Genomic DNA, 16,865 nt, shown 5'->3' on the forward strand with positions numbered 1-16,865 from the left:
TTAACATTGTCAGCCTATTTACAATTCAACAATTCTACAATTCACTTAGCAGACGTTTTATTCCAAAACGACGTACATCAGAGGGTAAGAACAACACAAGCAAGGATCTAGAAAAAAGTAAACAACGTCAGTAAGAGCAAACGATCAGCTTTGAGTCCAATTGGACACACAGGTGCTGACAGGCATTGCACAGAGGCAAAGCACAACATTGACGGCAGTTCTTGAGAGCTCTAAACAGTATAGAAACATCTTATAAGTCATCGTTATCAAACAAAAACCATCATCATTACCATCATCATCATCATCAATAATATTGAGACCTTCGTCATCATCTTCATTAAGTTAGTAGGTATTCATGAAAGAGCTGGGTCTTTAACTTTTTCTTAAAGGTTCAACGGGATTCTAAAGATCGAATGGAGTTTGGTAGTTTGTTCCACCACCGGGGGGCGACAGAGGAGAGTCTAGATAGCTACTTAGGACCCTGATGTGAAGGTTGGATCAGACGCCTTTCATTGGCAGAGCGTATTGGGCGGGAGGGAGTGTAGACCTGGATTATAGAGTTTAGGTAAAGAGGAGCCGTTTTTGTTGCTGTATTTAATAGTCAGCAACATTACCATCGTGTCATTTGCTAAGCGCATTAAAAAGCATTGAAGATTATTCTTGATGACCTTCTTTCATAGTTAAGAATATAAATGTTAACGTATAAAAAAAAAATTAGAGATAAGTATACAAATACATGTTAAGTCCTGCAGTGGAGAAAAAAAAGTCTGCCATGTTAAATCAGTTCTTTCTTTTTAATTTCAGTGTCTGTCCTCCCTATAGTCAAGGCTCACATTACCTGATGTTTTCACTACAGTGAACGCTCGAGCTGCCTGTTGTTCTGCTGTTACCGCCATGTCTGAAAAGGACCCAGCGATGCAAATGAGTCCATTAGAGCAGCTAATTAATGCATTAAGTAGCAAATACGTCACTGTCAACGTGCTGTCACAAAACACATGGGTGGTATCAGCAGCATAAGCTTAAACCTAATAAGTAAGTGTTGGTTTGAAAATGAGACTTAGCTCATTAAGATGCAAATCAATGAAGCGATAGTCACTTCAAGTCTAATCACATCACATATCCTACGGAGAGATAGTGTAGTTACTGGGATTATTTTCTCGTGTTGATTTGCCCACACAAATGTGCCAACGTAGCCCACTTATTCATTCCGCCAGATCGCCTGACCCTCACTGCAAACCACAGTTAGCCAAGGTCACCGCTAATAGCTCAGCCTCCACAGACGATTCACCTGCTTATTAGTCTTAATTCAGACGGACGAGAGCGTTTGTGTGTGTGTTTGTGTTTGGGGAAATGTTGATGAGGGAGAAAGATGGAGAGGCGCAGTGCTTCGTTTTGTCAGTGTCTAAGTGTTCACGGGCATCCAAACGTGTTTGTCAGCTTGTGAGTGTGTGTGTGTGTGTGTGTGTGTGTGTGTGTGTGTGTGTGTGTGTGTGTGTGTGTGTGTGTGTGTGTGTGTGTGTGTGTGTGTGTGTGTGTGTGTAATTGTAATTGTAAGCAAGTCCGCCAAGGTCAGAGCATTCCTTCCATGCATATTAGATGTATTGAGGAGACCTAGGGAACTGCTTGTGTTTACATTTGGAGAGTATAGGTGCATATCAAGTGAAGCAGGTGTCGTATCCCCTGTGGTGCCTCCTCTGAATCTCATCCTTACAGAACACGTCAGGTATTGTGTCCCTGTGTTGACAAAAGAACAACGTATTTCTTACCGCTTTGTTGATTATGTTTTCATTAGTGGACCAACTGGTCAGCTCAGATGTTTATTTCACAGCTTGATTCAATTCTTTTAGTCTATTTAAAGGGGACACATTATACCTCTTTCCCACCTTTTCAAACAGTCCCCTGTGGTCTACATGAAACATCTGTGCTGTGCTTTGGTCAAAATATAACATGAATCCAGCACCAGAGGAGGTTTGTGAGCCTGTATAAATCAGCTCTCTCAGAACACTCTGTTTTGGTGTGTGTGTCTCTTTAAATGCAATGGGCCCCCCCCAATTTGTATTATTCATAATCATAATTGAAGCAAACGTATATTGTTATCACAAATTAAGTTAAATGCTCCAAACAAAAGATTAAATTGGCAATTCAAGATTACTTTCTTAATTTTAATGATCAACATGTAGAAAGTCAGTATATTCAGCCGATACATCGGCAAAAAGGTTCAAATGATTAGTAACTTTATACAAACTACAATTCATAACTTTACTTGAAATAAATGAAATGAATTGCTGGTAAACTGGTAAATGGACGTGAGCTTGTTTAGCTTGTTTTAGCTTTCTGACTACTCAAAGCGCTTTTACACCGCAGGTAACACCCATTCACACACTGATGGCAGAGGCTGCTATGTACTGTACGTGTCCATCAGTATTAGCTAATCTCATTCATACGCCGCTAACAAAGAAGCTGGAGCAACTTGGGGTTAAGTAAGTCCAAGGACACATCACACATGTGCCTTGTCTGATGCAGGAGCTCCTGTATGGATCAAACCCCCGACCTTCCAGTTGACAGATGACCAACTCTACCACCGCTCTACTTTTCATCATTAAAGTCTTGACTCAATACAAAGTTTTCCTGAAGGAGTTTCTTGACCAAGACTGAGAATAAGATGAAACATAAATTTTTTACAAAGTCAAAATTATTACATTTACCTCTATTTATGATATTATCTTACAGTCAAGTACTCCATTACCTGCACTGGAGTGCACTGAGATCCAGACAAAACCAACACAGTGTGTGTGTGTATGTATTACTGCACCATGAGAGAAGTCTTCGGAAAAAAAAAAATCATTGAAGCACAGCAAAGACGAATTTCACGGTGGATTTTCTTTCTCAGTTTTCGATGAAAAAACAAATTAAACAAAATACTTCAGCTTAACCGTCTTGAATCAACCCTCCCTTTTCCTTGTATTATCACCCAACCTTATACAGATAATCTCCTTACCATAACACTTGAATAACAATCATCTCTAAGGTGATTAAGATTCAGAGAGGAGATAGATGTGTATTATTCTGTGTGGAAAAGATTTCAGAGGATGGATTGAACTCCAAAGGGCATGTCAATGATGGTACAATCCCGAGCTCCTGCAGCCACATATCTGATGTGTCCTTGAGTAAAACATTGAACCCCATATTGCTCCAGCTGCTTCGTTGGCGGTGTTTGAATGTGTATAAATGGGATTAGCAAACACTCTTTTTACAAAGTTTAACAGCTTTATATTTACAAACTCAGCAGAAGAATCCAACCGCACATCTAACTCTCTCAAGAAAACTGAACATTCATATTTCCCAACATGTCAAACAACTGATCGAGCCAAAGTGGGCTTCACTTGATGCATATCTTCTGCCATAACTCACATCTAATAGCTTTACTAACATTTGATTCTACAGCTGCCACTGCTGCTAATAAATGTCCACAAGTAATAAATCTATAATCTCCTAGCTGAAAGTTATTATGGTCGGGTCTTACTCCTTCACTGCCTAACTGGGAGGGACAAGGTCAAAAACGTACACACCAAACTTCATCTGTGTTCTAGGGGTTTGGCCATTTGACGATGCCATTATTCATTACTGATGGCTGAGGTTTATTGTCCACAGAGCCCTTTTGCTAAAGTAACATCATGATTTAAAAGCTCTCCTTGGGATGTCTGCTCTCAATTACTGCTCCTTTTCATTACGTTCAGTGTAATACACACGTGTATCAGCTTATGAAACTTGTGTTTAACTATTGACTTAACAAAATAAGGGAGATACAAAAGTGAAGCCAAGATACCTCCAGGAATTGGCTCTGACATCTTGCGCTGGTGATGTCAGAGTCTGAGCAGTACTGGTTGGCTGTCTGACCCAAGGTTTTCAAGTCCTGCCTGTTCCACTACCAAACAGTCATTTAACTTTCATAAATAATTTCAAAGATCGCTCAGGTCAGCACATGGAGAATAGATTCTGGTGTCGGTTTGAATCAGTCACTCTTGTGATAGTGTTTGTTACGTTTCCTCTCGCCCCTTTCCGTCTCTACTTTGCTTATTCTGCATACACAGCACTCCAGGAGCCGCATCAAGCTGTCAATCATTGCTTTATACACCTCTTCAAAGCATCAGATAACTAATTGACTCCAAACTTCTAAAAAAAAAAAAAAAAAACATAAAACAGCATAATAATAACTAATTTTTACTACAGAAACCATGTTTGAGAAAAATGTATCGGACATAAATTTCCATTTTCTAGACTGACCCTGGTCCAATGGCAGAGGCAGTCTTTGGGACCTATGCTGCAGCCAGCCAGTATTGGGTGTTCCAAGTCTTTTAGCTTCACTTTAGGATGCCATCACATCATCCATCTTTAAGTTAATCTGTTTAACCGTTAGACTAAAGTTCATTTCCTTTCTTTGTCAACATGTTTCAGCAAAAACAACCAATATCTAGGTGTGCAAAAAAAATAGGTTATTAGATATGAGTAGAGCAGGTTGAACCATTAAACTCCAGCATCTGGTTTAAAAGAGGTTTAGCCTCCTTTAAGGCTAGCCTCCAATCACCAGAAAGGACAGTGTTGAAGCAGCATATAGACATCACACTGTCGTGCCTAAGACTTTTCACTGTTTCTATCACCATTCTTTGCTTCCATTTTGGTTCTTGTCGTCAATTGGAGACCTGTTCTTTAAAGTTAACAAATACATCATCCTCTAACTGCCAATTTCCACATAGTTGGTGTGTGCTGCTTTCCGTCAGCAGCACGGTTTGGCTCCGTCGGATTGGTGCGCGCCCTGCCTCACTTGGTTTCTGGAGGGTGACAGCAGCAGAGTGCAGCCATTCAGCTATAAACACATCACTGAGAACTCTCAGATCACGTGGGAAGAAGGAGAAAACCAAAAACATGCAAACAACATTTTGCTTTGTCTTTTTGAGGATGATTTGCTGCTCATTCTGTGCCTGTTTGTCGTAATGTTGATAAAGTGATGCAGGGCCGGCTCCAGCCATTTTGGTGCCCTAGGCGAGATTAGGATTTGAAAATGTAATCGGGTCTGTATAGTGTATTTTTGTCCGGGCTGATGTGTGCTTGCAACAGGCTCTGTCTACAATAGACTCGGAGCGTATTTAAAACAGAGCGGAATTCCGCTGCAGGCACACGCCGGAAGTGGACTGTGGCGCTTGCTGTGGGAACAGGAGCAGTAGCAGCGAACAGCGCCATAGTGCAGCGCACAGACTATGTGCTAATTTTCTGTTAGGCCATGTTTAACTTGATATAGGCTGACTTAGACTTTGCCCAACCCTATCCACACAAATCCTCTGCTCTGGAAACACCAACCTCCTTCATCCCCCCCCCCCCCCCCCCCCCCACCCAGGACTAAACTCCACACCATGGGTGACCGGGCCTTCTGTTCCTCTGCTCCCAGTCTGTGGAACACTCTCCCCGAGCAGCTGAGGGCTCCACAGTCTGCTGACGCTTTTAAAAGGGCCCTAAAAACCCACCTTTTTAACAAAGCCTTCTGCTTGTGCTTTTAGTTTCGTTAGTTGCTTAGTTGATTAAATTTGTTTTCCTGTAGCACTTTTGCAGCTAAATGTATTTTTTGCAAATTATTATTTTTTTTTGCAAATTGCATTATTATTATTATTATTATTATACTGCTGCCCATATGGTATTCAGAATAATGAATCCATTGTTAGTTGTGAAGAAAACAAAGAAAGACTAACACTTTGACTCATAGCTTTTTTGGGCAAACCCAGCCAAAGGTCATATGAGTCAATGGTTTCTGCAGCTCTGGAATAAACATGTGGCTGATCGCAGTGATGCCTCTGTGATAATGTTTATTTCCTTGAAATTTCATGACCGTAACTGATGAGCAGTTAGAAAGACACAAGCACATGAGCCAGCAGAGTTGGTAGAAAAAAAAAAAGTGCAGATGTAAGAGTTTCTGGCTGCAGCATAAAACAGGACTCATCAGTGGCTGTGGGCTGTTTAGCAGCAACACAGCTCCTGAGTGCGCATCATTGACTCACAAATAAATATCAGAGTACAGAGTGTGCTGTCAGACGTTTTCCACATCAATCAAATATAATACCTCCATAAAGAACTGCTTACATCAAAGAACACCCTGACTCTACTGAGCAGGCAGTCCTGGGCAGGATGTGAATCTTTTGATACGGTGCTTAACTGACAAGCAGAGGATGGAAGATGAGGACGAGGAGGGAAAAGTGGAAAGGGAGAGGGGCATTGTAACAGACTGTTGGGATAGTATGACAGATGAGAAAGAGTTAGTGAAGGGAAAAAAAGATAAAAATGTGCACGTCTGAGTCAGATATTTGACAAAAAAAAGTGGACGGAGAACGAGAATGTAAAAAAAGTGTTAGTCCAAAAAAAATTAAATCTTCCATTCAGCAAGTTGTAAGATAAAGTAACATTGTTCAATGGACAAACACATAAGTTAATGAGAACATATTATACCCCTTTTAATACAGTCCCCTGTGGTCTAAATGAAACATCTGTGCTGTGCTTTGGTCAAAATATAACATGAATCAAGCACCAGAGGAGATTTGTGAGCCTGTATGAACCAGCTCTCTCTGAACTCTCCGTTTTGGTGTGTGTGTCTCTTTAGATGCAATGAGCCCCCCCCGCCCTGAGTTTTCCCTGTAGACATCACTCCTCTGTAGCAAGAATAAAAATGGCGGACCTGTGCAAAAGTTTTGTTCTAGGCTGGGGGTGGAGTCCATTGGTGGAGATACCAGGGGAGTGGGCGGGATTTTTTTTACTAGAATCCAGCTTGTGAAGTCACAAGTTAAGCAAATTTGAAACGGAGCACTTTTCTCGATGTTGTAAGACTTAAGCAGACCACAAACAAAGGACTGGATGGGTTTATTTCACATTGTGTGGGTCGGTAGACGCTCAGGTTACCCAAATATATGTCCAAAAACACTGTCAAAGTGGATTTTTCATAATATGTCGCCTTTAAATCATCATCATCTTTATTGCCAGACTCAGGAGTCCATTAGAAGACATAAAAAAAACGCAAAATAAAAACACAAGGTAAATACACATACAGACAGACAAAACATCATCAATATTATAAAAGACAACTGTACCAGTGTCGCCACAAGGATGACTGGTATCGTACAGAACTATGACTGGGATTAGTCAGCAGCATGATGATGGAATTCTGAGAATCCTTCAATCAGCAGATAAATTTGTACATTAAGTTTCTCATTAAGAGCCTGAAAAGTGTTTACTCCTGCATTACAAAATAACTCACTTGCACTAGTCCATCGAGGTTTTTTAAACAGTATTCTCAGGTGATGCTAAATGAATAATGGGAGGGGATCATTTGCAAGACATTTCTGCTCATGCATCATAAGGGCACATGTCCTCCCACAATAAAACCCACTTCATTTCTCAATAGGCTGCGATTCTGTTGCACACAGTCAAGGTAATGGATGGAGACAAATCTCCCTCACAGTTGTGGAGTGATTGTGTGTTTATAAAAGTTCTACATTATTCTCTGTCAGATTCAAATGTCCTTTACTGAAACCGTCTCTGAGACCGTCTTTACGAGGTCATTAGCCAAACGGCGTTATGAATATGAAATGAAGGGGGAAAAAGAGTTTTTCCACTCTATTATGCACATTGTCTCAGTGATGCAGCGCACCTGCAGAAGATTTATAATTTCCAACAAGAAAGACGGTGTCAAGGTTTGACTACTAAACTCAACTCAATTCAAACTAAACTCATTTGTGCAAATTCCAGTGCCTGATTTCAGATTGATGTGATATTTATACGCTTGTTGATTAGAGTGTTAGCGATGATTTCCCACCTCACAAAACAATTGAGCACAAGAGTACAACAGTTGGTATCTATTTAGTAAGCGAGTCCATAAAAAGCAGGCAAGCAACGTTTCCTTTTCCACATTAAATAAAATACCTGGAAAACTGCTTTTATTTTTATTGCACCTAAAAGCTCCTGGAGCTGCAGATCTCCATAGAACATCAATATTTTACAATGTGGCTTTTTTGATAAACAATACCATATGGGAAACTTCTCAAAATGTGACTGAATCAGAAATAAAAAAAACCCAAAAACAATCCACAAGTGTTTGTAATAAAAGCCTGTTACATTAACCATCTGTTTCTTGGCAGCAGCTCCAGGGCTGACAAAAAAGAGCTACAAAAAAGACCCGAGGACTTTATATCTTTATTTCAGTCAAACTTGGCCGAGAGTTGCGAGTGGAAAGGTTGCTTCACTGGATTTGAAAGACAGACTGCCTGATTCTGCAGGCTGAGCGGGGCTGAGCTGCTGGCGTCGTGCGTGTCTGATCGGCAGTAGGAGTTTGGCAGTAGAGGGATGGAGAGGTGGAGAGAGGAAGAGGGAGGGGAGTGATCAGAAGGAAAAAAAAAAAAAAAAAAAAAAAAAAGCTAAAACGTTCCAGTCATAAAACAGCAGGTCTCCACAGAAGAGGGCATGCTCGTGAAGCAGATGTTGATTCTGTGCGTCGCGTTTGGTGTGGTGTGATGCTGCACTGCTTACACCTGGTTTTTCCGGGTCAACTCAGACTGTCCCACAAACATATCCTGACGCCTGGAAAAGTTTCTGTATCTCAGACTGGAAGCTTCAGTAGAGGAGGGCGATGCCACATGGGGCAAAGTAACTTTGGAAATTTGTCATCATTAAGCCATAACCATGCTGTCCCCAGTGACGAGACTCATCCCTTTTTACTCATCCCTCTGGCAGTGTCATCTGGTTCCGATGCTGCATAAAGCCTGAGTGAACAGGGGACTCAAAGCGCTAGTTTGAACTTTGCAGTTGATGAACAAGCCCAAATACTAGTAAATATATGAATATTTCACGATCCTATGCCTCTGATGCTTGAACTTGTAAAAAAATAAACTCCTTTTAATGTTTTTTTTTCTCACTATTTGAGTGTAACAAATGTAAATCTATGAGGCAGCCAGGCCGATTTGTAGATTTCAAACTTACTAACTAACTGAAAAAAGTTGAGTCTTTTAACACAAGACTTAACATTAAACACCTCATCTACATCCTGCTGCCTCGACATCCCCACAATCTTCTCTCAGTCTCAGCTGTACTCAATATTCTGTTCTCCTTCTTTTACAGTAACTACTGCAGCTACCTAACTTATGCTCCCACTGCCTTCCCATCTTTTCTACTCATCGACCTGTTTCTTCAATCCTCCTGAGCCCTGATGTCCTGCTTTCCCCCTGGATCTTACTTCATTTCGCTTTTTGTTCTTCCCTGTCTGAGATATATTAGGATGCTCAGTTCACCATTCCTCTGCAGGTTGCTATATGGCCTGTCTGGCCAGCAGCCCACTCTCGTTAAGTCAGGCTGACCTGGACAGAGTGAAGACTGTCCTTGGGCACATAAATTCTAATTTAGCAATTACACATCCACCAAATACATTCCTGCTTCTTTTGATCTGTGCTCACATGCATCCTGCTTCTTTAAATATGTATAATAAACCATATATTTTCCTGGGAGCTCCTGAGCTCTCATGTCTAGAGAGAGCTCTCTCTCTCCCCCCCGTTTGTGTCCCTATCCTTCTTCCTGTATCTCCCTCCATCCCATTTTCCAAGCCCAGTGCAGTTTCTGGATTTCTGCCTCTTAAAAGAACATTTTTCTTGCCACTTGAACTTGTCTAAATGGATCAGCGTTGGGTCTTAGTCATATAATCAGTAAGGTCTTTTACCTGCAATTTTGTAACATAACAATGAGTAAGGTCTTTTTACCTGCTCTATTCATGAATTGGTGCTATACAGATAACGATTGATTGATTGATTATGTAGTTTCAGAATTCAGTCCTTTCATCTCAAAACAAGGAACTACTTGATCAGTCATTTAGAGCGAACGAAAAAAAACACACCTTACTCAAAAAGCACCCTATTCAAACTGAAGTGCTTTGAATCCACTTTAAAACCAAACTTTCATTCTTGAAAAACAATATCTCAGCATCACATATTCTGAAAGCTTAGTCGACACTTTCACAACCCAACCTGCCTGCTTCAGTGTGTTCCAGCTGTCAGCTACACAGCAGCTGAACTGAGAAGCCGTGCTGACCTGTCAGCAGTAAACACCCAGCACCTCATCTAAACACAGGCAATTCAACCACTTACACTCTTTTCTGTGTGGTGTAGGGAGAGAAGAATGAGGCTTAAAAAAATGACAATGGGCCTAAAAACAAGCTTTGTTTCGCAAAGCAGCTTTAAATGTTGCTTTGGTCAGTGACACAAAGATTACAGTTTGTATACAGCTGTATGTGTTTAGTTTACCCAGATGTATAATTAGCATAAAGACATTTCATACATTCTGCAGCTGTTAGGTGCAGAAGGTGGAAGGTGGAATCATAACATAGAAGTAACTTTCACCTTATGTGTCACTTGCTCAACAAACAAAACTCAATAAAAGCTGAAGAGATTTGTGTTGCAGCTGTGCAGAAATTGCAAACCACAAGATGACAGTCACTTTGTTTTATTTTTTGCAAGCTGAGGAGAAAATCAACAAAAGGACTGTGCTCATTTTTTTCGTGGCTAAACTTGCAAAATAGGAAAATTACATTGAAAAATCTCCGGACACATGCAAATTATGAAATTCAACCCTTACTGTCCTGCGGAGAAAATAGCATGTCGCTGCTTCAGCACAATTGCAAATTATCTTAAATGCAAAAAAAGAAACACATTTACAGACACCAGCGTGTGTAGCCAAACACAGCTTGCTTTAAATTATTATTGCCTTTTGAGAGTTGATGGTGACTAAAGCACATTTATAAGTGGTTTCATGCAGCGTGACCTAAAAACTTTTTTTTTTTTTTCTGTAAGACTACTAGACTGTTAGTTATAGTTTGATTCAGGGGTTAAATCAGTCCAGGGCTGTCCAAGGCTTTGTCACAGCATACTATACTTTGTTTTTTCTGGATGTGTGGTTGTGTGGCTGTGTGAACGGTCTGGAGCCATGAAGCAGGACTTGGATGTGAGTGCAATTTTATCTGGACAGCTTGCCTTGCCTGACTCGCCTCGGGGAGGAAGCCGTGTTACAGATGGTGAAACTGGTATCATGTCTGTCAAATATGGGCTTCAGAATAAGAATAAAGAGAAAAAAAGAAATGTCCCCTTCCCCTTTGTAGCTCAACATCCGTCTGCAGGTGAGACTGAACTCGCGTTGAGCTCGTGAACTCGTGCTCTGGTGGGAGAGAGTGGAGGGGCTCAAAGATCATTTGTGCAATCTGATGCATTACAAGACCAAATTGCACTAAGCTGCAAAACCATATAAACACTTTTGCACTTTGATATTAATAATGTGTATGAGACTTGAGAATCTACCGACATGCTAAAAGGACTGTGAAGCCGTACTAGTGCACAGTTCTTTTAGTTGATTGTCAACCCCTGTATGCAAACAGGTTCACAATAACAATGCTACGCTGTTTTTTTTATAGATGTAACCTATATTAGTAAGCATGTTAGCAGGCTAATATTTGCCAATAATAATAAAAAAAATGCTCACCTGGGTCTGAAGAGAATGTCATCGATTTTGAAAGTTACTGGTTTAATTTTTAGACATCACATGAGGTGTAAATGAAACTGAAGGTTTTGTCAAAGCTGTAATTATTAATCTTGAGAAGCACTTTAACATGCACAACAAACTTAATGTGTAAATTCATCCAATAATCATTTTTATGTAGGCTATGGAATACATAAGTCATGAGGGCCATAAATGTCTAAACTAAGTTTTATTGAGATAAGTCCAAAAGTTGTTTCAATATTTCAGTCAAGAGGGCACATTCGAGGTTTGCACACGATTTGGTTCTGAACAAGTGGTTTATTTCTCTATTTTTCTAGGGAATGTTTGATCAGGATACTCATCTTCCTGCCAAGAAAAAATAGAGATACCACTTACTCAAAGTCGAACAGTGTTCAGACCTCCTATATGCCCTGCAGTCAATATTTTCTGTCTTCACGTGGTTATTTTTACCTGCATGAACGTTGGCTTGGTCCCCTTTCTTATCTCACATATTATGAAAGATACTTATTTAAACTTGTTGAAAAGGAGGACAACATGTGACCTTTAAATACGAAGTGATCAACTGACAGGCTGTCGTTTGTGAAATCGTATACTGTACCTATCATGACTCAAGATAATGCATTGTTTGTATTGGTTGGGATGTGATTAACGAGGAATTCTAACAGTTGCTATCCAATTTTCCATTTAAAGTTTGTAAAAATAAAAAAAGAAAGTCCTTTCATTGTGTCAAAAGTTAGTTCCATACTGCCTCTCTTATCAGCATCATCACAGCATGTTTAAAATGGGCAAGGTCATTGAACGTGAATGGTTGAAGTGAGAAGCGGGGAGCTTTTATCAAAACGTTTTTGCTCAGGCTGTCGTGCCTCGTGTCTGCTTCCTGACTGACTGAGCAGCAATGACCCTTTACATCACAGCCCATCTCTCCAGCAGGGAGAGAGAAATCAGCGAGAAAACCAGCCTCGGTGTGGCTGGATAATAATGTGTGAGTTTCTCTTCATTACTGGTGGTGGTACAGTTCACAAATCCCACAGTTCGGTTCGATTAACGGATTTTGATCACAGATCGGGACCGTTTCTCTGGATCGAGGTTTGTGTGTCAGTGCTCTAGAGATGCAGCTGCTGCCCGTAGTCAGACAAACAATAATGCATGTGCAGTTAGGCTATATAGCCTATCTTTAGTTTTTGGAGCCAACACAGCTCTCTGGGTTTACAGCAACAGACTACAGCAGGCTGCAACATTACTAACGCGAAGCTACTGATTTTTATCACACACAGACACCAGCTGCTGAGTGAACGAAGAAAAGACGAAGAAGTGTTCGAAACAACGTTACAATACACAATGAAATATCAACGCTTTATGGCCCATTTCTGTGTGAAAGTCCAGAAATGATATAGAAAATATATTAATATCTTCCTATTTGTACAGCGGGTCTACATGGCACTACTTCAACACTGCCTTTCATTTCACCGAGGCTCCGCACAGGGATTAAGCGGAAGTATTAAAGTCTGTGTTTTTCATTGATCACTCCCAGTACATATTTTGTTCTTTACAATCAACTCCTTTAGATTATGATTTTAGCCTATTCCTGTCTTCTTAAGGAAGAGAACTACTGTACTGCTGTCTGAAATAGTTTTCAGCCTATACCACGAAACAAGAGCAAGAGTATTAAAGAATTCATGAAATACAGTCACTGATTTTGGTTTTGGTTGGCCTTCCCAAGATTTTCATTGCCCCCAATCTGGCCACACCTATACAGTATGACCATTTCCTTGGGGCTCCACTACCTCTGTGTGATTCTGTCTAATATCCATTAGCATGATAGATGAGTTTCCAATGACATAAAGCACTGAGAACCCAGAGTTTCTCACACAAATGATTTAAAAAAGCAGGTGGTTTTCTAGCTCCGCCATTTCATCTTGCAAACGTATTACTCTTCTTTGTGTGTTTTGTTTTGTCTGCTTCTCCTTCTTCTTCGCTTGTTATGAAATTGTTGCAAGCAAACAATTACTATGTGGACAAGGTGTGGATACTGCGCTGTGTGACAGCCTTTTACAGTATTTATCCTCTCAGACATATTCATCATATGATTGCTTCTTGGTATTTTTGAGGGACGCATTCACACATAGTACCCAAAGTGACTGACACACCAGCTTAGATCATAATCTCATTGAATCACCTCTCATGGCGTGTGAGATTCAGCACAGAGCCAACCACATGTTCCTGTGCTTTCTAACACTAAGCTGTGTCCCTGACAGATGGTCCGGCTGCTCTTACATGACCATTTATTTTGTTATGTAGGCGTACAGTATCAACTGCAGAAAGACTTACGGTACTTACCTCTAGGAAGCACAAACCGGTAACATTTCATGCGGCCCACAAGTACTTTCAATCAGTGGGAGTGGTCTTCCTGTTTCTTTACGGTTTGCTGGATTGAATAAACCCAACCAAAAGCTTTCCATCTTGAGGAGGGTCTATTAATCGACCAAAGGATTCACACATGGAGAGTAATACATGACTCCCAACTTGCGAGCTGGCCACACGCATGCCATCTATTATTAAGTGAGAAGTTCAGTGTAGCTTTATCTATTTAGGTGATTTTTTCCCTCCAGCTAAAGAAGGATGAATTGGACTTATTCTCAGCAATTGCGTTGTACAATACTTCTACAGCCATGGCGACGAGATGGCAAAAGTTTCTGCTCATAACAATTCGTTCAAAACGCACATACAGCAGACGGACAGACAGACAGGGGAAAAAAAACACAAAGCTTTAAAACCCACTTTTATATTTCTGATTTGTTTGTTAGATACAGTTGTGTCTGTCTTTTCCCTAACACAGACACAGTTGATTTGAATGGCTAAAATGAGCACGGTTTGTGATTAATAGCTTTTAATGTAGTAGCCAAGCAACAGCAAGATGCCTCTCACTTTCAAGAGCACACTACAACGATCAGTATAAGAACTCACGATGAGTCCATTGACTCAATGGCCTCATCTACGTGAAGCGCCCTTCAACAGTCAGGATTATTACAGAAATTAATTTTTAATGATCATAACAACGACTTTTGAATATCTTTTTTTTTTTTGGGGGGGGGGGGGGGGGGGTAAACTCATCTGGTAGAGTGTGGATGTTATGTCTTCCTACCTCCAGGACAGATGCCTCTTATTCCACTTGTTCTGAGGGTTCAAGCCTCGTTTCCTGCGGCCCATCGTCCCCTCTCCTTCAGACACATCTGGCAGAGAACATCTGGGTGTTTTCATTAGACCAAGTGTGGCTTGGTCTGTAGAGGAGAGGAGAGAGATAATTGTGATTTAGAAAAATTAGGGCATGTTTATTAAACCTTATACTAATATAAAACTGTAAATGTAACTTTACTTATCCATCTCTATGACAGCTGGAACACAAATTTACATGACAGGGTTATTCAGATTACGTTATAAATGCATGAAGAATTCTATAGGAGAGGATACCCACCACTTAGGTTGAACAACTGTTTACAAATGCCTGTTTCAGGGGTTGGAATTCATACTACATGTGCTCATATACATACATAAAGTGTATGTTGAGGATGGTACGAGTGGCCTTTGGGGCCATAAATCATACATGCTATGTGCAAAACCCTCTTACATGCACAATCACACATCCCCTTAGACTACTGTTCGTACCATAAATCATACTTGCTCATCCACATCTGCACTCTCTTAAATACATTCACACATACAGCCTCCTCTTTATATTGTTTGTGGTTCCTGTGACGGTGCTGTGTATGATAAAGAATGATACTGTTTGTACTGTGTGTGTAGGTGACAGTTTGTAATGTAACAGCAGAGTAGAAGGTCTACAAATCAATACACTGTTATTGTGTTATACTCATAAATCACATAGTATGCAGTACTGTCATTCTACTGTGTGTGTGTGTGTGTGTGTGTGTGTATTACAGGGATTATGATTTATGTTAACATGTGTGTAGACATATACGTACAATCGAATACAGTGGTTGTCAGGGGGACTTTGATTCATCTCCAGGGCAGTTTCTAAAGCTGTAGTTTGAAATGTAATTACTTGAAATACATGAAATACAAGAAGAGGTTATATGTTCTCCCAAATGTTCACTTTTTAATCAAAATGCTTCTCACTTCTTCACTCTGTCTCTCTTTGTTGTCACAAACACACACATCTTAAATCCATCCATCCAAAGTACCATGATACTCCCTTTAAAACAAAATCACACAAAGTCACATACCGAAGACCCCGGTCTCCTTCAGCCCTCCAAACTTCTGCATGGCTTTGATGGCATTGGTCAGGGCCTCTTTGGTTTGAAGCTGACCAGTCGCAGGGTCGGGGGGCGGGAGGTAGCCAAACTTGCTCAGCCAGTCCTGAAAGGAGAAACAGAAGACACAGAGTTCGAGGGTCATGCTAGGCATTTCAAAGACTTGAAGTATCCCAAAGCAGCTGAGAAGCTCTGACACCTGTTCATGTTTACGGTATCTGGATACCGTCTGTTGTGCATGTGTACTAACACACTGTAACATGTGAGCTTTGTGTGTGAATGCAACCATCTGTACACATATTTCATGAAATGACAGACTGGCAGCACAAGCTATAACCCCATTACTGAGTAGTTTGCATGCGCTCATGTCTTGATAGAGCACAGTCATAATAAACATTGTAAAAAACCCTGTAATGATAAGCTATGAAAAGTCAGCTGTGAAGGCATATAGTGATATCTGACTTTACAATTAAAGTGTCACGGACTGTGAAAAAACAAAGTAGAGGACCCAATTGCAGAAATGAACTAAAGTATTTTATACACTCATTCGTCCAAATCACAACACTCTGCTGACAATTATTTCCATTTTGAGTATAATGCCATTTTTAACCCAGACCTATTCATAATGCAGGTGAAGTAAACACTACTGATTGATTGATTTGCTGCTTTTGGTGTGTATTGGATTTTTTTATGTCTTATCAGGAATCATAAAGTGCTTTGAGTGATGATTAAGTTATCCTGTAAGTATATTATCACATATCCAGAGGTTTAAAAGTTATAGAGATAAGAAAAAGTAGAATAAAAAAAAAAAGAAAAAAGAATGAAATGTGATCGCTGTAGGAAAACTGTAAAGACAAAAGAAAGAGCTGATTCGGAAGTGTTTGCAGCATTCAAGGTCTCAGTGTGATGCAGTTGTATACAGTGTGTGGTCGGGGTCAAAGGCATTTGGATTCAGGTGCAGGTTATGCTGAGCTGCAGCTTCTAGCGATAAGCACTTTTCACTGGTTGAATGATGATGTCAGAATACTG

General features: G+C 40.4%; 1 protein-coding gene across 2 annotated transcripts in view; it reads right to left on the reverse strand.

Moving 5' to 3' along the window:
* LOC109991878 (matrix metalloproteinase-17) overlaps positions 1-16,865 on the reverse strand; it is a 92,775-nt gene that overhangs the window by 28,263 nt on the left and 47,647 nt on the right. For both annotated transcript variants that reach the window (XM_065965841.1, XM_065965842.1), the window contains 2 exons: positions 15,810-15,942; positions 14,711-14,846 (listed from right to left, as the gene is read on the reverse strand). In XM_065965841.1, the coding sequence (XP_065821913.1) occupies positions 14,711-14,846; positions 15,810-15,942 (269 nt within the window). The remainder of the gene's footprint in view (positions 1-14,710; positions 14,847-15,809; positions 15,943-16,865) is intronic.

The sequence above is a fragment of the Labrus bergylta genome, chromosome 17, assembly GCF_963930695.1.
Source record: "Labrus bergylta chromosome 17, fLabBer1.1, whole genome shotgun sequence".
Lineage (NCBI taxonomy): Eukaryota > Metazoa > Chordata > Actinopteri > Labriformes > Labridae > Labrus > Labrus bergylta.